General features: G+C 38.9%; 2 protein-coding genes across 2 annotated transcripts in view; one reads left to right on the forward strand and one right to left on the reverse strand.

The window, feature by feature from the left end:
- LOC141807263 (cadherin-10-like) overlaps positions 1–8,906 on the forward strand; it is a 111,122-nt gene extending 102,216 nt beyond the window's left edge. The window contains exons 11-12 of the mRNA XM_074693142.1: positions 8–259; positions 3,162–8,906. Coding sequence (XP_074549243.1) covers positions 8–259; positions 3,162–3,664 — 755 coding nt within the window. The 3' untranslated portion in view covers positions 3,665–8,906. The remainder of the gene's footprint in view (positions 1–7; positions 260–3,161) is intronic.
- A 3,097-nt stretch (positions 8,907–12,003) lies between these two features.
- The window catches only part of drosha (drosha ribonuclease III), a 176,415-nt gene continuing 166,273 nt past the window's right edge, over positions 12,004–22,145 (reverse strand). Inside the window, exon 32 of the mRNA XM_074693775.1 lies at positions 12,004–12,736. Within this exon, the coding sequence (XP_074549876.1) occupies positions 12,606–12,736 (131 nt within the window). The 3' untranslated portion in view covers positions 12,004–12,605. The remainder of the gene's footprint in view (positions 12,737–22,145) is intronic.

The following is a 22,145-nucleotide window of genomic DNA, read 5'->3' on the forward strand; positions in this document are numbered from 1 at the left end:
TTTTCAGACAACACGGCCTGGATCCTGACACGCAGGAACAGCTACAACAGTCTGCAGAAGAGCATCTACCACGTGCCGGTGGTGATTTCAGACGGGGACTTCCCCATGCAGAGCAGCACCAACACGCTGACCATCCGCGTGTGCACGTGTGACCGCGAGGGGAACATGAAGCTGTGCAACGCCGAGGCCTTCACGGCGAGGGCGGGGCTCAGCACGGGGGCGCTGGTGGCCATTTTGCTTTGTGTCATCATTCTGCTCAGTGAGTACACACACTCTGCGTGAGGGGAATACAGAATGACGCTCGTTCATGCAAATGTTTGTTTTTCAATATGATCCATATTTAACCGGATGGCCGCGCTGAAAATTTGATTTCTTAAGCGATACACTCGAGTGCCTGCTTCTATTTATCTCAAACCGCCTCTCACAGGTGTTAAAGACACAGGTTTGTATTTCAGCATTTAATTTGATTCTCCTCTTCCTGTGGGCGGATGTTCTGCCGGTGACCACGGCTGACACCTTAATTTGATTCAAGCAGCAAAGATCTACAATTTCTCAGCCGGAGGAGAGGAACACTGTGCTTTATCTGAGCCAAACTTTGTGCTTTATAAAGACAAAGACGTACACGCTCCTCTTACTCAGAACATTAAGTCTCCCTCCACTCTTTACTCTCCTCTCTTCGGCTGTCATATCTCAGGAAAATGCACCAAAATAGACCAAGAGAGGTAGGACTCAGACATAAACCTGCTTCCCCGCTGCAGCTGCATGAGCTCAGGGAACATTATTACTACCTGTCCTCCAAGTCCCATCACAGCACAGATGTTTTAGTGCTCCTCAATCATACCCGTGTATTGACAATCTGTCCTCTCAAGGATAAAAAAAGCAACAGCAGTTTAGGGAAAGTTATGTCCACACTGTGAAAGGCTTATATTCAATTTCTGTAGACTCAGAAAATATGGAGCTCGTAAATCAGGACTATAGGAGGTTTCTTTGAGAGCCGCTTCGTTCCAACAAGGTGAAGTACGGAGTGGACGCGCGTTTATAACACCTTTCTGAGGCAGTTATGCGTGCATAACGCGCCTAATGTTACATTAAGCATCTCTATTAGTTTAAAGCTCCTGTGAGGAGGATTTTTAGTGGCTGTGAAAGAGCCGTAAATAAGCATCACTGCTTAAAAAACCATCGGAGGGATGATTGTTTATGTTTCTGAACACTTATCATCTCAGTTTAAAGCTGCTGCGGCGGGGTAGGCGTCATTAAAGTGATCATACTTCACACTTTTACTTGTCTGTGGCAAATATTCTTGATAAATGGAAGATCTGACCGTCAGAAGAAAGCAGGATGAGATTTTTAAATAGTTGGATGCATAAGACGTGATCATTAGAGACTGTTTTTTCCACAGGGGGCACCAAAGTCAACACAAAGATTCACACAGGAGCTTAAAATTTCTTGATAACCTCAGTTTGAAAAGTTCAGGCGTACATTTTTTCGGTTTCTAAGTTTTATAAAAGTAATAACTGACTAAAAAGCTCATGTATGCATGCTTACTTTTTATATAAATGTTTAACCCTGTGGTGCAGAGTTGTGACTGAAGTGGAAAGATATTCAAAAGTGATTTCCTCCTAAATGCAGAGATGGCTGGTTAATAAAGGTGCAAGGGTGCCTCCTTCCCAAGGGGACTGTTTTATTTCTATTTATTTAATTTAGCAAAAACTAACATTGCCAAAATTACCAATTTAAATATGTTTTTTATATGTGTAGAGAATGTTTATTCATTAATCTACGGTCACTGGAAATGTGGGATATGAGCGTTTAGGCTACTTGTCTTTAAGGGCATCTTTTCGAGTGCCCCTAAAGCAGAGATGAATTTTAATGAGGCGTTCATATTTCATGTATCAGAGGGTTAAAACAATATAACAATGTATATAAACATGTCCACTAGAGGGCACCACTTGCAACCCGAAACATCACAAAAAGAGGAACTGTTAAGAGTGATATATGTTTGAAGTTTTAATTGATGCACGTTATCTCTCCTGAAAAAAGTTTCACCTTCTTCTAAACTATTCTTCTTTGTTGTGTTAAGCACAAGGGTCTTCAACCTGTGGCTCTGGAGCCTCATGCGGCCCTTTGACTCCTTTGCAGTGGCTCCTTGTAGCTTTAAAATAAAATGTAATAAAATGTACATTTTTGCAAACTTCCTATTTTTTAACAAATTTAGCAAATTATTTACATTCCGTTTTTGGGGAGTTTTTGCAGATTTTTGTATTTTCTAATTTTTAAAAAATGTAGCAAATTTTTTGTGTAATTTTTTTTCTCGCAGATTTATGAGCTTTTGGCAAATTCTTGAATTTTCAAAATTTGGGGAATTTTTGCAAATTTTTTGAATTTCTTTTTTTTCCCATTTTTTTTTTTTATATTTGCAATCTTATCAAAATTTAAAACTAAGACATCACATGTACAATTTTATTAACACTAAAAACTTCTAGTTCAGATAATTATCCACTTGATTTTTACCATGTTTAGAATTTTATACACTTTTTTTTGACTTTTTTTGTGAAGATAAAGTAGATTTTGTGTCTCCTGAACGACTTTAATCCAGGTGAGCTGAACTGCTCAACATTGCGCCCACAGTTAACAAGTGGAACTGCAAGACTTGGTGTGCAATCTTCCAGTAATAGTGCATTAAGGCAAAATAAAAATTTATGTAGGATCCTTTAAAATTAGCTCAGGTATGTTTATATTTCATGAAACTAACGGTTTTGTTTGTGAGGAGACGTTTGTCTCTAGAAAACACTGATCTGACCTTTTTCCACTGTCTGTCTGGGCTTTCTATACATCACGCTTATGTCATGACAGCACATACAGAACACATGTTGTTGCTCAGCACACAGTGTTCTCTGCTGCCATCGTAAACTCTTGCTCCACAACTCTTTGTGATCTTAAGTAGCGGTGGCCCTGAGGAGAGAAAATACATAATGCATTCGTGTGGTAGCTCAGCCTGTTCTACAAAGTCAGACAAAGTCCCTGAACATCAGTGAACGCTCATGCAACATCAACTATTCCCCCTGGACGCTCGCTGGCCTTCAGAACAAGGAAAGGGAGCAAAGAAACAACAGCAAAAGTCACCCAACTCTGTTCCTGCTTTGTTTTCTCTCCTCCTGCAGTGATCGTGGTGCTGTTTGCTGCCCTGAGGAGACAGAGGAAGAAGGAGCCTCTGATCATCTCCAAAGAGGACGTCAGAGACAACGTCGTCAGCTACAACGATGAAGGAGGTGGAGAGGAGGACACTCAGGCCTTTGATATCGGCACACTGCGCAACCCGGAGGCCATCGAGGAGAGCAAGCAGCGGAGGGACATCGTCCCCGAGACCTTCTACCCTCCCATCCGCCGTCCCGTTGTCCCTCCAACCCGGGACAACAACGGGGACGTGAGAGACTTTATCAACCAGAGGCTCCAGGACAACGACAGCGACCCCACGGCGCCGCCTTACGACTCCCTTGCCACCTACGCCTACGAGGGGAACGGCTCAGTCGCGGAGTCCCTCAGCTCGCTGGAGTCGGTGACCACCGAGGGCGACCAGGACTACAACTACCTGAGCGAGTGGGGGCCGCGCTTTAAAAAACTGGCGGACATGTACGGGGGAGACGACAGCGACAGGGATTCCTAACGAGAGCCTGGCACACGGTCGAGGAAAGATATATGAAATGTTGAAAACTTCCGGGCAAATCTGGCTCGTGTGGGGCGAGGAAAATGGCGAAAGGACCCAGAAAGGAGCCCTGAGCTCTTTCACCGCCATCGATCACCGTTCAGTTGTCCCTTCAGGTGACCAGACGTAGGCTTTGTGTGTCCAGTCAGTGTTAGTTGCGTTTTTGCGAGGGTGCAGTAAAAACAGACTCTGTGTCAAGACTTTTTTTTGTGTGTATATGGGTGAACACGGCGCCCGATTATATCTAAACCGACATTTTCTTTTTCTTTGTTTTTCCAAAGCTGCGTGCGACGGACGCTTCAACAAGCAGTTTTGTAAACCAACAGATATGCCTATGTATTTTTCAGTGTTTCTGGGACAAAAACATGCTGCATATTGTGAGTTCTATCTTAGCTTGTGTATGTATGGTAATATGAAACATTACGCTGTACAGTTGTTTTGTTTTTACGAGGATTTCTAAGGTCCAAGCGATCCCGAACTCTCAGCAATGGCTGCCTCGCGTTAGCTAAAGATGTGCTCAAAACATGAAATCTCTTCAGTGATTGGTTGGCAGAAATGTGCACCACTAAAGCTGGGATAAGAAGCTTTGAGGCGCTTCCACTACAGAGACCAGGATCTTAAAAAAGTTCCAGAGACACTGCTTAACCCTTGAAAAGTCCCTGCTAAAGACTTTTGGGGGCGTGGCTTTCAGCGCCAACTCATCTCTGATTCGTTGAGCATTAGCAGCATTTGATTCAGTGTTGGCGCAATAAAGACGTGTGAAAACATCAAACTCCAGTGGACTAATTTACCTACCCCTAAAAGTAGTTCCTGGAACTAAAGCTTCCGTGAGGTGGAAAAGCGACTTTAGCTGCTGCACAGTGCAGATGAATGTGGATTTTAAAGCCACAATAAAAACATTGTTTTGTCTTTTTTTTGTACCTGACTTTTCATCTCCACACGGCTTTGAGCATTCGCTGTGACGTGAGCAGAAATACCAAATATTTCTTTATCGAGCTGAATGTCTTCAGACACATTTTCTCAGCGCAGCCGGCTCTTTGGCTGAGAAATGAACTCCACGGGACGGTGTTATTTTCTACCTTACATTGATAAAAATCACCAATCTTACGTGCAGGCGGCTCCGTTAGAGGAAAATACTGGTCCTGCTGGGATTTTTAACGCTCGTGTTTCTCATTTTTTTCCAACCACAGAAATGTGTAAACGTGTCACCGTGCAGGAAGTCACAGCAGCTCCTGCTCCTGCTGTAAAAATACCACCAAGCTTGAAAGTGCGGCATCTAATAAGATTAAATGGTGGGTTGCTATTAAAATTCATTATGCAGTTTTATTTTCTTACCCTTAATGGCTCATTTAATCTGCTCGGCTGATTAAGGATTACAAGAGAGTTGGATTTAAATCAATGTAGTGATTGGAAGTAATGGGAAAATGATACATGTTTGAAATTAGACTTTATCATTTAACAAAGTATCAGCGTCTGAATCAAAGTGGTTGTTCTAAATTATAAAAACACAATGAAATGTATCAGTGAGACTCCAGATTTTTTCAGGAGATCAAAAGCAAGACTGATAATATTTTACTGAGGAGTTAAAGGGGCTGTGAGGAGTTTGAACGTGATCTTGAAAAAGCCTCCCTTTTAGATATTTGCCCGATCGTAATCCACACTTTAAAATGAGATTATAATCACCAATGTAGGTAATTTGAAAATGCTACTTAGCCTCTTCTCTATTAAAAATGATTTCTATGATTAATTTTGTTGTGATGGTGGACACTGGAGCCTAACTTTCAGACAGAAAAAGGACAAGAGAAGAAGAAAGAGAAACAGGAGAGAGATAGAGCACGAGCTAAAGGCTAAAAGGGCTAATCTGTTTGTGCTAATGTTGCCTCCAACCCACAGTCAGCAGTTATTCTGCAGTGGTCTGTTCAAACTTGAGAGTCTATCAATAAAATGAAGAGTGAGGTTACGTTAGCTCTGATTGGTAGATGACAAACTGACAGTGTTAACTTGTTGTCACGTTAGCGTAAAGATATGTTGGAGCTCAGGGCTGCCGATAGCACTACATATAGCCAGCTACTACAACGTTTGCTTGATGTCTTGTTTCAAACTGTAGCGCTACATAACTGTACTGATTAATACCTAACCTGGTGGCGTTGTTTTAAATAAAAAGTTGACTTGAACAAAGAAAAATTGTTGCGTCCAGTCCAACTAAAACAAATCCTTCTCACAGCATCTTTAAACAGCTGATTATAGCTTCTTTTAGAGTTTTCAAAACTTAAGAAAGCTGTTGAAAATCATCAAATTTCCCAGCCCAAACTTGCAAAAAGGTGTTTTGACAGTGTTAAAAAGCTTCTGACACACTTCACTCATCAAAAATTTGGCAGTCATCTCCTATTTCCTTTGATGGATCATTAAAGCTGCCTACACACTGCAAAAAAAACTGATATCTAATCAAATGGTTTTGTCTTATTTTATGTAAAAAATGTCTTATTATACTCTATATGAGCTACATTCCACTTATCAGTCCAGAAACATGTCTTCTTTTCAGTTATTCAAAGACAAAAATGAGGTCTGAATTGCTGTAACAAGTAAAATTAATTCAGTCAGGAACACTCTCGTCATACATTGAACCATTTATTGCCAAATGGATACAGTTAGAATTGGCGTTGCAGCTCTGCTTTTCAGAGTTCTCCCTGGGTCAGCCGAGCAGCTTGCATAGCAAAACCCCCATACGTACAGGTTAAAAGGATGAAAACATACCAATAGGATACATACTGAGTCTTAATAGGAGGAGGCTGGGGTAGCAAAGAGGTAGCAAGGATAAGACAGAGTGATAGCATGGTTTAAATATGCTGCCTTGTCATTAGACACACGCTGTGATTGGTTGAGACAATATCCGTGTTCGTGTCCTGCTTGAAATTATGCTAACTCCATAAATCTGCACTAGAAAAACAGAAATCTTATCAAGTGTTTTTGTCTTATTTTGAATAAAAAATGTTTTTTTAGTCTTAATATAAGCCACATTCACCTGACTAGTTCAGAAAAATGTCTTATTTCAAGTTATTTAAAGACAAAATGAGGTCTGAATTATAAAATAATCTGCCAAAAGAACAGGAGAAAAGTTCCTTGTGTTAAGACATTATTATAGCAAATTTTCTTGCTCCATTGGCAGATATTTTCAACGTGTTTCAAACAATTCAGACCTCATTTTGTCTTTAAATAACTTGAGATAAGACATTTTTCTGGACTCGTCAGGTGAATGTGGCTCATATCAAGTTTAACAAGACATTTTTTACTTAAAATAAGACAAAAACACTTGATAAGGTTTCAGTTTTTTGTAGTATGCCAATCATAGACTGTATAAAACGTAGACGTAGTCTCTCCATCGTCACCTGGTTGTTTCTGAAACTGAAATTGAAGCAGATCGGCTATGGCGGCCATATTGGTAGTGGCAAGTGCTTCGCGTACAGCTATAAGGCGCATGACGGTCATAGGTTGATTTCTGCTTTGAAAACGGCTTTTTTTTGGCTTGGTGTGTTTGTGACTTCTTGTACTCCTGGAGCCAGCCTCAAGTGGACACTGGAGGAACAGCAGATTTTTCTTATTCTTATACCGGAGGTAGCTGCTTTGTGCCAATGGAGCAAGGAAAAATGGCTGAAAAAATAAATATAAGTAGACCTTTTTGTCTTTAAATAACTTGAAGCAAGAAATTTTCTGGACTGGTCAAGTGAATGTGGCTCATATTAAGTCAAAAAAAGACATTTTCTTCTAAATTAGGACAAAAACACTTGACAAGATTTCAGTTTTTTGCAGTGCAGCATCAAAAAGAGGAGCTCTTTCCTGCGCATTTGAATGTAAAGTAATGTAAAAACAGCGGATCAGTCTTGTGCCAAAAAGAAAGGACACCAGTATTTTCCTTTTAAAGGAGCCTCTCCTCCCTTCGCTCTGACCGCTGCCCTTCATTACATGTACTGTATGTAGTGCTGAACATAAAGCCAGTCGGGTGTCGAGGCTTTAGCGCGCTGATTTCCTGAGGGACGAGCAGCTTTCTCCATAAAGGAGTCTTATCAAGGAGCGGCTGACCTTTGAGTGTCCAGGAATACGGTTCTTTAAACCCAGAGGTGTGTCCTGGGCTCAGAGAGAAGGTCAAGACATCATCCTGCAGCCTGGACACAAACACACACATCAGCTCTCTTCTTAACGGCAAAACAAAAACAAAAAAAGCAATATCATCAAATTACTTTAAGTCCTCCAAAATATGAATATTTCCAGATGCATGTGCTGGTTGAAGAGTGAGCTAAAACAAGCTGTGCCCTCACTTTAGCAAAAGGCCAGGCAGTGAAGAGGCTGACATTTATCAGACATTTGAAACAGTAATAACAAAACACAACAGCATAATTGCTACTTTTTCTCCCCGTGCTCTGAAGCCGGCTCGACAGCAGCCGTGATGCAGCACATTAAACAATCCAATTGATAAAAACACAATGGTTGGGAAATTCTTTATGCTCGCTGATTGTACACACGTTGCCCTCTTGTTTTGTTTATTAGCTTGTTGCTGGAGCTCCTATTGTGAAAGTGGCCGTTCCCAGACTGCGGCAATGTCGCAGTGATAAGCATTTAATGGGTTTAGAAACCCCTTCACTCGCTTTTCTGCCTCCAGCCATGACGTGAAGTCTCAAATGGAAATCATCATGACAGCCGCACTCGCAAAAAAAAAAAAAAAAAAAAAAAAAGCATTTCTTCCTCTGGTCTTCACTATTTTTCTGTCTTCATGCAAAGTGTCAGCGTATCGCCATTACCGAGACGTGCTTGTGTTTTCCTATGGAGAGTGTAATTGCCTCTAAGCATTGGCGCCATGCTCGGCGAAGATAACAGGAGAATGTTGCACATTGTAGCGTTCAGCGACGCCACATCTACGGGGGTTTAATTTTTAAGTTGCAGCAACTTAACTGGTGACGTCCTCTTTTCTCCACATACGATAGATCTGTGGTTGTTGGTGTGTAGAAACGGTCGGCCCCGGGGCTCACCTCTACTTCTGTCGGTGACAATGTGATTGAGCAGTGGAGTTTTGTGAGTGTAGAAACAGTCTGAGAGCTCGTGGTAGTGTAAGGGGGCCCTGAATCATCGGCCATTCATCGATCTGCTTTGTAAAACGTGATATTTTGTACTGAATATTTATATGACACAATTAAATATCTTTAAAATCTGACTCTTTGGATCTTCTTTCACACACACATACACACACACAATCTGACAGCTTTATTTACTCCTCTAGGCTAAATGAAGCTAATTCGACTTTACATACACTTGTTGAATGTTTGGTTGAGGAAGACCATGATAAATGGAATGAAAATAAACTGAAATCTAAAATAATTTGGATGCACTGGAAGTGTGAACAACCTTAATCCACCTACCTTTTTGGACAGGTGTCCATCAGCATGGCTCCTCTTGACTTGGCGATAATTGACCACTCTTTGCAAAAAAGCTCCAGAGTTTTCTGCTGAGGCCGTTCCTTGATATCGATGTGCGTTTTGGCTCGTTGTCATCCTGAAACCTGCAGAAACCTGAGGGTTCTGGGCCAACCTAGACTAAGGTCCCAGTTCCAGCTGAAGACCACCAGCCCCAGAGCATCACCACCATGCTTCACTGTGGGTCTGCTGCTCTTTTGCTGGTATGCTGTGTTGGTGTTTTGGGGGATTATGGCCAGAAACGTCTGTCTTTCATTAGACCAGAACACATTTTCCCACAATGCTTTTGGGAAACTTCACATGGTTTTAGCAAAGTGTAGTCAGGTTTAGATGTTTTTATTTGTAAGATATAGGGATGGGTACCTTTCAAATTTGGAACGATATGGTATCAATTCCTGGTATGTGTCAATCAGTATCAGTACTTAACTGTACCAATTTTCAGTACTTTTGCGTTTTTTTATATGGCGATAATTCTTAATTTGCTTAATCAACCCTCTCAAGGTAGATGTTGCAGATTTGTAGATTAGCCAATTAGTAGATTTTATCTCCTCTGGGTTTTTCCTTTGGGGTAAGCTTTATTACAATGTTGCAACATCCCAGAATGCATTGCATGTGAAGGTCTCTCAAAAAAAGTCAGAATTGTATAAACTACCCTGTATGATATTTTCCCCCAAATATCTGATTTTTTTCTGTTACTAAAACTTAATTTGAGCCTGAAAAGGCTAACTCTCAAAGTTTTCAATTTAACATATTTATTTTCCAATATATTAACTTGTTCATGCCCAGTATGGAAAATCTCCTACTTTTTCATTCCCTCACAGTCACAAGGATGGGTTTAGGTACCTAAACATGGTACCATTTAATTTTACATGAACTGGTATTTGGTACTACAGACGGAATTCGTTCACTACCTATAAAAGTACCTTATTCTGTACCCATCCCTATATATAAATACTTTATTTCTTATTTAACAAGAGGCTTGTGGAGATTTAAAATCTCTTTCTGGGAGTTTCTTGGTCTAGACAGGCAGCAGCACAGTTGAACAGCTACCTCCAGGATTCAAAACCTCATCAGATACACAAGACGAAACATCTGCACACAGATGCATCTGCCTCCAAATCATTTAAGATCCTTTAAAAAGTGTCCAATGAGCACAGTTCACCAGTGTCAGGTCAGTCTGTAGGTTGATCCATCTAGAGAAAGCAGTCAACCAGAAAGTTTTGTCCCCCAAGTTCAGACCTCACCCTTGAAACAGAATGTAATATAGGATCTTATGAAAGTTATGAGTTACCGTATTTTTTGGGGGGAATTTTTTGTGTTTATTTGGAAAGGCACATGTGACATACCATCCCTTTGGGGAAAGGGTACAGTATACAATTTACATTTCACATGTTTATTGTGGTTATGAAAATAATCATTGCCAATCCTTAGTTTTAATAGATTTAAGAACTAAGAGAACAGGTGAGTGAGAGGAGGGGTCTGGTTCCAATTTTTAACTTATCTGGAATAAGACACATCAAGGTTTTTACACTTTCATCAACCTAAACAGAAATGTAATCAAGGTAGGTGGATTCACAATAAACAAAACATGGTCAGATTACAGAGATTACCGGTTTCACATAGTTTGTCCAAAATGACCAAGTCCTGAAAAAGGATTCCCTTTGACCCTTCAAAGAAAAAGACAACCTCTCAAGACTGTAAATATCCTGGACAATATCAAGCCACTCTTCAATTTTAGGTGTCTCGGATTTTAACCACTTTCCGGTGACTGTCTTTTTGCTTGCTGCCAAAAGCCTAGCCAGCGGCTTTTTGTCTCTTAGAGTCCAGTTTTCAGAAGAAAGATCTCCCAGATACAGATGCTCACGTAGCTGCTCCCAAAACGGTTTGATCAACCGACAACTCCCAAAAATATGAAAGCAATTTACATTTTTTGTCCCACAGTCTCCAACATGTGTATTGTATATTTTGTACGATAATGGTGAGGAGATGAGACTTAGGGAGTCATCTATTAAGACACCAAGGTATCTGTATCTGCATCTCCTGAGGGTCAGCTTGATGGCAGGTTTGGAGATTTTGATTTCTAACCTGAGAACAGTATGAGTTTTTAGTCATAAAATTGTTGTTGAATTGCATTAAAAGTGGTTTGTGACTGTGTCAAAGCCTAGGCTTTAGTGGGCGCAGAGCAATACATCATAGTGTCATCAGCATACAAGTGGAAATTTACATAAAAAAGAGCATGATTTATATCATTGATGTAAATGATGAACAAAAAGGGGTCCTAGGACTGATCCTTGAGGCACACCTTTGGAAAGAAAAGGCTAGAGATATTTCCACCAGCCTTCAAACACTGATCAGACAGTTCTGTTAAAAACAATCTTTGTTTCAGCAGCTAGTGTTCAATAAAAGGGCTTATTATTATCCAATCTGTCACTTTTTTTTTTTTTTTTTACTTTTAGTCACTTTACTCCTTTTTTCAGGTGGGTTGAAGAGGTTATAGGTCAAATTAAAAGTGGGGAACTTTCTGATTTGATTTATCTTCATCTCATTTTTTTGACATTACAAAAGCCTCCTGTTATAACAGGTTTGTGTAGACTTTTCATACCCACTGTATGTGTGTTTAATTTATAACCCAACGTCTGAAAAGACCCACCTCTACACGTCAGACAGTCATATTCATACGCTGGCTGTTGTTAAATAGCTGGATCCAGAGGCTACCGAGCTGAGGAAATTGTTAATTAGACAATCTATAATTAAGATCTGTCAGACAGCCAATCCGATTTGGGCAGAGGTTTAAAAAAAGTGAAAGCAGGAGAAAAAAAACACACATTTTGATTATTAGAGGAAGAGTGGCAGATGTGAGACAGCTGGTGACATTGTAGTGATTGGGAATAATTGAGTCTGGTTTAGGCCTCTTAGCACAGAACTAATCAGGTGAGGGGTTTTAATAAAAGCAGAATGAATCAGATTTAACATGATCAAGATTTTATTTACATCATCAGCTTTATTTATTAAAAAAAACCCTTCATACAACCATGTGTCAGTAACATTTCCCGCTTATCCTGCTGTTGTTTGGATTCAAAGATAATTCAATATTTAAAGACGCAGCAGCAAACAAACATAAAACAGCATAAGGCCAACTTTGACACAGCTACAGATCTAAACAGCATAAAACATGAACACATCCTCTCTAATTCTGTTTGCCGTCTGTCCTACTTCCACTTTGAAACTCTTGGATTGAATCCACGTTTGCTGGGAGTTAGAAGTGACGTAAGCTAACCAATCCTCACCTAGTCTCTACACGTTCATGTAGGACTTCAGGAGGATCAACTGGTAGCATCTCTATTTACCCGGGCCTCGCCTGCACGGCTGACTCATTTGCTTCTTCATGATGTTGACGCAGGGCACTGATTGGCAAAAAAAAAAGAAAAAAAGAGGGGCTGTCACTTCCTGCATTCCTCCGTCTCGTCGGTCTCCTTCTCCTGCCGCTCTCGCTCGCGTCTCATCTCCTTCAGCTCCTGTCTGTATTTCCGCTCGATGAAGCGCTTCTGATGAGCCATCTGTGGGAAGTTATCTGGTATGGGGAGAGGCAGAGCGGGGAAACAGAGAGAAGTCGACCAAGGAGAACAGATAAAGAGGGAGAGACACAGAGAGAGGCGAGGGGTGTGAAGAGACAAGGTCAGTTTCCAACTGGGCGCGGACGGCAATTTAGGGCTCAAATTACGCAGCCTATAGTTTTCATAGCAAGTGTCATGTTGTCACTTTGCTTCAGTCGAGCCAAAATGTTGCAGGCAGCATTGAGATGAAATTGCCCTCATGTTGTTAATTCATTAATAATGATGAAGTAACAAGAAATTAGACAGGCCTTGTTTGGTTTCAGCACAATGACTGTGGGATCTGATAACATAATTACAATGAACATTTCTAAATGAGATCTGTAATAAGATGGTGTCGTGTGACAGCAGAGAGAAGCAGAGACAAACAGATACAAGCTGATAGCATGTAATCATATGGGCAACACAGCACAGAGCAAATTAACCTGTTTCACCTGAGACTGGATCAGATAGAGGAAAAAAACAGATAATCATAAAAACAGTCGATAGATAAAAAAAATAAAATCCCTGATACCAGCAGCAAACTGTGGAGAGCACCATGAAACCAAACAATCAGCCTCCAGCCTGAGCGTTACAGATTTAGGTGTAAAATTAAATGTAGGTAGAGAAAAACACAGAGAGGAGAAAACAGGTTTGGAGGCTCGGGAGCGCCGTAGAAAGAAATTAAATAAATAAAAAAATAAACTTGTCAGTGACAAAAGGACAAAACTAAAAAGAAAAATCTTTTAAAAAACTTCTAAAAGTCTGCCGATTGAAGGCTTTAACCTTTAAAAAAAAGCAGTAAATGCAGCTGGGTGTTAAAAAAAGGGAAATCTGAAAGAAATAAAAGTTAACTAAAAAAAACTAAAAAAAAAAAAAAAAAAATTAAAAATGATTTTTCTATAATGAGCAAAGAACTTTTTCTTTAGGGCTCTTTGACAAACGTCTAAATAAATAATTTAAAAAAATTGAAACATTTAAAGATAGAAGAAATAAAGTTAAAAAAAGTACTATTTTTTGTCTTTTTTTTTGCCAACATTTGTTTTTTTTCCCATACACATTTGTCAGTTTTGACACATTTTATTATTGTTTAAATTAAAATAGTTAATGACATTTTCATAAATTACTTGAGCAAAGTGCTTGTTAATAAACTAAAAAAGTAAAATTAAATGTAAAAAAAAAAAGAAAAAAAACAAAAAAACAAAACAAAACAAAAACGACCAAACCAATTAGTTAATGAAATGTTAATAAAATTATAATAAAAAAACACTGATAAATGAACTTTTATTTCTATCAACTAAATATATTTTTTTCCTTTTTTTTATTAAATTAAAAAAAAAAAAAGAAAGAAACTGAAAATTAGACCAGGGAAATTATGCTGATGTTAGATTATTTAGTTCATAATTAAATTTGAATCAAATGAATCAAGTTAAAAGCTTAAGGACTGGATCTCCTTGTGAAATCAAACAAATTGGGTAAACAAAATAAAATAAATAAAAGTTAAATTCTTCAAAAAGCTTTAACCTTTAAATGCTAAGCTTAATACACATTAACTTTTTTGAGTATATTTTACTTAAATTTCTATAAATAAGGCTGTCAGCTGTAAAAAAAAAAAAGTGTTAAAAATCAGAAAATATATATATGTATATAATATCTAAAAAATATTAGAAAAATTGTACACACTTTATAGGAAAGGTTCACTTTGTTAGTGAGCCCCTGGTGGTCACTGGTGGTACTGCATACCAGGCCTCTTTAACCCGCCATTCCTGTAAAAACCATGCTTCTCCAGAACTGAAACCTTTCCAGACTCCTTGAAAACTTTCTCCAGGTTTAATCCGAGTCACTTGAGCCCAGCGGGTCCTCCAGGTAGCTCAGTTCGTACCTGTCACACTCAGACCTCAGGTAATTTTCCATTAAGTGTTTACATTAGCAGCTCTTCACACAGCACTCTTCAATTTAAAACAGCATGCATGACAGCTGCCCGGTGGTTTGTGTCAACGCGCTGAGAAAGGAATTTGACAGTGCAGATTTTCCGGTCGCTGACCATGACCATGCAAACCCAAACAAATTAAAAGTGGCTTTTTCAGTGGCTTTGCACAGAGAAATGTTTCAGGGAGAGAAGGAGTGAGGACGGCATGTCTCATAGCTCTCCGGTAAACGGTTTAACATTGACACTGAACTCTGAGGTAGTTTGTCACTCTTGAGGCTTTGCTCTTCACTCAATTCAGTCCAAAATGAAAAGTCAGAAGCTAAAATGAAAACACTGACTCTGAGCTTTAATTTAACAGGCAGAGGGTTTCAACTTTTTATTTGAAATGCTCAGATTTCAAGGATGCAACCAGGATAAGTGTGTATCTCATGAAACTATTTTTGAAAGAACTTTGACTTTACTCTCGGTCATATTTGGGGGTTTAAAGCTTCAAAGCCTGATTTTTTTCAAGTGCTTTTTGACTCCAAAATATGTAAAAACATGTCCAAGGTTTAAAAAATGACAGACACCCTGAAAATAAAGCCATCCACATCAGTTCCTGTGCCTCCCCGGGTAAAAGCACCGCCGCTTGTTTCTGAGTCTTTCTGCCTTCAGTCTTGCCTCGGGGAGGTGAATCTCTGACTTTCCAGGAACATCCAGCTTCTAGCTCTAAAAAAATGTTTCCTTTGGCTGTTTGTTTAGATCGTTTTCTCGCTGCTTACACTGGAAAGACTGTTTACAGATGTCTAAACTGTTTGCCCAGTTTGGAGGGAAAAATCAACAAACACTCTTGAAGCTGAGAGGTCGAACGTTAACCTCCCACATTGTTTCATCACAAATCCAATCCGATCCAGAGCTCAGCCAAAACAACACGCTCTAAACACTCTGCCTGCGCTGAATCACAGCAGATAGTGAATGTTATCCTGTGATAATAAGAAATTTAATTATTACTATTGTCCGGACAGAAGACTCACAGCTGATAATGTGGCGCCTTGGGGTGCGAGCCAACTATTTGGTGAGGAGATTGTGTCTTTTTACGAGGATGGCTGCCGGCCCATTGGTACAGACACATCTCCACAGTTGGAGAAACACTCCACAGGAGAAGAAGTGGAACTGGCTGTCACACATTACCATCTGGATTGTCCTTAACTGTTGATGACAAGCCGAGTGTGCCGTCAAACGTGGGATAAAGAGCGCGGTGAGGCTGTTTCTGGTGTCAGACGACAGAGTGGTTAAGCTTTACGGGAGTCTGACACCTGTCCCTCAGGTGTCTGATCCCAGATGATCAGTGGTCAGTTTTTTGCAGTGTTACGTGCTGAGTAACCATCAGCAAACTCTGCTTCTGACCAAGGAACATGTTCTCCATTAGGGGGCAATGTGGGGAGATTATGTCAGGATGTTTTTATGGCAGGATCAGAATTTTTAAACCATTCAAACCTGCAAACAACATTTTTAGCCCCAAATATTTATTATCCTGAACTCTTAAATTTTTACACCATGATTAATCCATCCATTGACGTCAGCTGTAAAGGCCTTTGCACACTGAGGCAGTTTTTTCCAGTCCTAAATTGACGCACGTTTAAAAATATCCCATGCTACATCAATCATGTTTGCACACTTGCATTGAAATTTTAATCTTTTCCAGAATATGTTTGATTTTCTGCATTTTTTCACATCTGTCCAGGTCTTTTCAAAGATTGTTTGGCTACTCAGAGACGGAAGATCAAATAATCAATGACAACTGTGTCCGATGACATGGGTCAACACAGTTTTTGTCATTTTGGGCTACATTTGTTTGTGTTTGTGGGCAACTTATCAACTGTTTTAATTTTATTTCAGAATCAGAATACTTAATTGATCCCTGAGGGGAAATTACATTTCAGTTACATCCCATCCAAAACATATAGGAACACACAGATCCACACGTAGGTGCAGACATTAACAAGGAATTTCCACATTTATTTTTGTATTTATTTTTGAATTTTATCAATTTTCAATTTTGCTTGTTTTGGTCCTCCATGGCTTTTATATACTCATTTATTGATATTTGATTCAATTTACAGATTAAGTTTTGTATTTATTTTTACTTTTCACAATAAACTAATAAATTACTTTATGTATATGTGTGTGTTTATATATACATTTTTTTTGTTTTGATTTTTACTTTTATTTATTTTTAATTTGAGCAGTTTTGGTCTTCCATAGATTTTATTCACTTATTTTTTTTATTATTTATTGAAACTAAAATGTATTTTCACTTTTTTTTTTTTTGTATTTTTTTCTTCTTCTGTTTCTTTTTTTATTTATTTACTTTTTTGCCTGTATTTTTTGCTTCGGTTTTATTTTGACTTTTATTTATTTCCAATTTTGGCAGTTTTGGTCCCATGTAGGTTTTTTTCATTTATTATTTATTAATATTTTCCCTTTTTTGTACTTTTATCTACTAACTCTTGTTTAAATGTGGTACTTTTGTTTTTATTTTCATATTTATTCATTTTCAATTTTGTTTGTTTGTGTGTGGGCAACCTATCAACTGTTTTAATTCTATTTCAGAATCAGAATACTTAATTGATCCTCAAGAAGAAATAGGGTTATATCCCATCCAAAACATAAAGGAACACACAGTGACATGGAAATACAGGAAATGAGAGAACCTTGGAGTTGTTAGCGTATCCAGCGCCCCGTTATATTAGACATGAAAGAAAAACATTGGGAGAAAAGAGGGAAAAAGTTTTCAGTAGAAAATGCCTTTTTAGACTTAAACGTGGTCTGAATTGCTTAAAAATAGAATTATGTCTTAATACAAGTAACTTTCCTCTTGTTCCAATGGCTGATTTTTCCCCCCTCATTTTTGTCTTTAAATAACTTGAAAAAAGACATTTTTCTGGACTGACAAGTTGAATGTGAATCATATTGAATATAACAAGACATTTTTTTACTTAAAAAAAGACAAAAACACTTTATAAGAATTCTTGTTTTGCAGTGTACTGACAACCACTGCTCAGGATCAACTGTTTGATGATTTAATTTTTCTCCAACTGTAAATTTTTGTAATTAATAGAAAAAGAAACATACTGGATTCACTGTGCATTGTGTTTCTGTGTGACTTTTCTTTTCTTTGGATCAAAAAAAAGCATCCAAAAATAACAGACTCCGTGTGTAAAGGCTTTGGGAGTTGTTAAGTTTCTGCAGAATGAACAGAGACTTAGCTTTATAAAAGTCATCCATGAACAGTCCAGGTGTGGTTTAGTGAGACCTTGGAGATAGACTTTGGTTTGGTTCGTGACACTGACAGAAAATGTGAATGTACACATAATTTAAAACATGGTTCGTTACAGTGATATAGTTAAGACATTGTTGGGCGCAAAGTTTAGGGCCATATGAAAATGGGTCTTGGGCTGTGACTGGCCAAGGACCTGACTTTTCAACGGACTTAATGTTAAAGTCAAAGTTTGCAACAGCGCAACTCAAGGCTGAAAACTAGAATCCGAACAAGACCTGTCAAAGTTTGGTGTTTAAAAGGTTTAAAATGGGGCCAAATCATCTCCCCTTCAAAATAAAAGCACCATGCGATGAAAACCAGAAGAAACACTGGACAGCTGCTAAACCTGATCTCAGAGTCGATAACCTCAAATGCTTTTCAAAGTTCTGGATTTGAAATATCAGAAACTTGGTCTCGATTCTCATCTCTCCTGCCACGTTAACAATGCCAAATTGAACTCTACTAAAACCTGTTTGACTTGTGAGGCAAAGAGAAGGATCCATTCTTCCTCATACAAAACTCTTATATCCTCATTATGGCAACAGAGAGAGAAAGCAGGAGATAAGAGAAATATCCTATTAAAAAAAAGAGCTGGGTCGAATAGAGAAAATCCTGAAGAGAGGAAAAAAAAAAAGATCATTCTGAGGGAAATTTGAGACTGACACACACATGCATGGGTACACACAGAAACACAATCTATTCCAATATGCTTTGCTGAGTGAGGAACCCTCGGTGTGCCTGGGAGAGAAAACTACATATTGCAGTTAAAATATGGAAATCAAGAGCGTTTTTCCTTGGGAGATGAGCTGAGAATAACCCACTCGAGAGAGGAAAAAAAAAAAAGCTCCGGCCATTTACATTGTTTAACATGCGGCACAAGAGTGGGCGTCAAAGAGTGGGGTTGCTGAAGAATACACAAGGCTTTTCATTTCACTCTGTGTCAGGCACCGGGAAGACACGCTGAGAATTCACAGCCGTCCGGTGTTCTGGAGAAAAGCACCTTTGAGAAACGCCGCATTCTGAATACTGATTACCTCTGGATACCACGTTAACGCACTTAGCTCGGCTCAGGTCTTTTGTTTATCGACAATGTGGTAATTCCCCTCAAGGATGGAGGTCTTAAGATTCTGGGGTGGAGCTGCTTTCTATGGAGGTCCAAAACTGCCAAAATTAAAAATAGATAAATAAAAAAGAAAAAAAAATCTCTATTTATTTATTTTCCTATTTATTTTTTTGTGTTAGACACTGGCACCATTAAATACATCAGAAAATTACATTCAGTTAGGAGGCGGTTTTAAGTGTGTCTTGGGTTTAACTCTTTGCATATTGGCCGATCCACATGTAGGTGCAAACATTGACCTTGAATTTCCTCATTTTTTTGTCTTTATTTTTTTACTTTTATAATTTTTTAATTTTCATTGTTTTGGTCCTCCATTGATTTTATATACTTATTATTGATATTTAATTCCATTTCAACATTTTTTTGTATTTATTTTTCCTTGTATCAATTAATTGATTACTGAACCTATGTGTGTGTGTACATATATATAGATATATTTATTTATGTTTTAACTTTCATTTTATTTACTTTTAATTTTGGCAGTTTTGGTCACCCAGAGTTGATTAACTTATTTATTGATATTTTATTTGATTTCCACATTTCTTTGTATTTATTTTTTCTTCTGTTTTTTTTTTTTTCTCATTAACTTTTTTTTTTTTTTTTTTTTTTTTTTTTTTACTTTGGTTTTTATTTTCACTTTTATTTATTTTAAATTTTTGCAGTTTTGGTCCCCCTTAGGGTTTTTCTAATTATTTATTGATATTTAATATTATATCCTTTTTTTTTTTTTTTTCCTTTTTTAGTATTTTTATCCATTAACTTTTGTTTTTTTTTTACATTTTATTTTAAATTGTTGCATTTTTGTTCCCCAGTAGATTTTATTTATTAATTTATTGCTATTTAATTGTTTTTCCAAATGTATTTTTTTTATTTTCATTTATTAACTTTGGTTTATATGTTTCACTTTGTTTTTATTTTCACATTTATCTTTTTTCCTTTTTTTTTTGCAGTTTTGAACCTCCATTGCTTTTAGTTACTCATTTATTTATATATAATTTAATTTCAAAATGTATTCCTTATTTATTTTTACTTTTATCTATTTATCTGCCTATTAATATGCAGCTTTTTTATTTGGTTCTTATTATCACTTTATTTTATTTTCAATATTGGCACTTTTGGTCCTCCATAGATTTCAGACCTGAAGCATCAGTCGGGCCCCCCGCAACAACGCGGCCCCTTGTGCCCGCTTACTTCAGCGATGGAATGCGCTCGCAGAATCTGCGATGAGGGATCAGCTCTCCTTTTAAGAGCACAAGAACATACAGTGTCCTTTCACTTAGGCATTCACCATTCAGCATCGGCTCAGGCTGTGAGGCGACTTCACAATAGACTTTCGCCGGCTGAGTCTATCACCTAGAGCTCAAGCGCCACATCAGTCAACAAGCCAATAGTGAGCCTGTATAGCGATGCTGATGAAGGGATTTCCCTGCCATGCCAAAGGGCAAACAAAAGACTCGAGCCCGTGAATAGAGATCCTGCATACTGTACTTTACTTCGCCTCAATCCATCCAATGCTTTTATCCGGAGATTAAGGGGTTTAGAGGAAGCAGAGGAAAAAAATGTAGTCCCCTTCCAGCTACTTGCCAGATTGAGGCTTGCTCTCATATTCAACAGATATTCCATTGTTTGAGAAACAAGCAGCCGGGAGACAGCTAAAAAAGAAATGAAGGGGAGGCGGTTGAGTCTTAAGGAGAGATTGGAGACTCAAACAGAGCCGGTGCTATCTGTAGGGATGAATGATAACGGGCTAAGCCGTCTCCATGTATATTTGATGTCACCTTAGACCTAACAGCGCGTGGTGCACGCAGCCTCAGGCCCAGAGAAACTGTGCACCATCCTCCCCTTCCTCCCGTGGACTGGGCTCCCCTGCCTCGGTGCTCTCAGCTCGATTTGTTTGCACTCATGTTCCTCCCAGTCTGGGCCTGGTTAACATTTAATTCTACCTTGACAGATACAGGCAGGAGACTGTCAAAAAACGGAGGCCATCAAGTAATGAAATGTGAATCAGCCCAGCCACCAGCGGATCGGCTCCAGACAGCACACACGCCAAATATTGGGGCCCGGGTCTCTTTAATGAGCTCTCAGCTGTCGAACTGAACGCAGCCGTGTCTTTCACCTCTCCGACACCGCTGGAGCCGTGGATCCAGTCTGCCAGGAAAGATCTCTGCAGCAGAAACAAAAAGTTCAATCCGGCTCAAAGTGCTCCTGATACTCGAGGAGGCCCTAAATAAAACATGGAAATGAATCCTGACACCCCGTCTGGAGCTGCTTTCGATCCGAGAGCTACACGAGGTAGAAGTGTTGAACAAGAGGAGTAGTGGTGTAGCCAGCGCTGCAGAGAGGGCCAACAAGACAATCGATGACGAATTACATGACACCGGCTCTAATGTCCTTGATTAGTCTTGCTATGTGAACAAATGAAGCGAGGCCCTTGACAATCACATGAGAGACAATGTGGCTCCAACAGGAGTTGATGCATCAGACGGTCGTGCAGCAAAGCAGTCTCATTATATCAGCTCACGGTCAGAAGACACGCACATCCTTCAAAGGCGTGTTTGAACGGCGCCGACTGACCCTGCATATTTATCCAAACAAGAAGACATTCAGCAACGGGATAAGAGCGGGAAAATGAGAGATGTATCACAAAGGAGTGATTAATTTAAGCCTGAAAAGAAAATTCAGAGAAATAAAAAATGATCCGAGAGGAGAACGACCTCTAAATAACGAGCCCTACCTGTGAAAGATGGATGGGAGGATGGATCAACAATTCAGAGGTAGAGATCTCACATCCCGAAGCAAGAACATCAGGGCTGCCAGTAATGATTATTTTCACCATTGAAACTCTGTTCTTGATTAAGTTTTTCTACAGCTGAATCCAGTTTCTAGAGCCCTCAAACACAAAGTTGTTCCTCTACAAGCTTCAAGATCAGATATTTGGGCAAGAGATGTGTCAGATTTCAGTTATTTTACCATTATCAACATGAAAGCAGCAAATATAAACCTCTATGGTCTCACAAGTCTACATCTTGTCTGTTGGTC

This window comes from Halichoeres trimaculatus, unplaced genomic scaffold, assembly GCF_033239565.1.
Source record: "Halichoeres trimaculatus isolate MK-OKI-2021-1 unplaced genomic scaffold, fHalTri1.1 fHalTri1_scaffold_18, whole genome shotgun sequence".
Taxonomy (NCBI): Eukaryota; Metazoa; Chordata; class Actinopteri; order Labriformes; family Labridae; genus Halichoeres; species Halichoeres trimaculatus.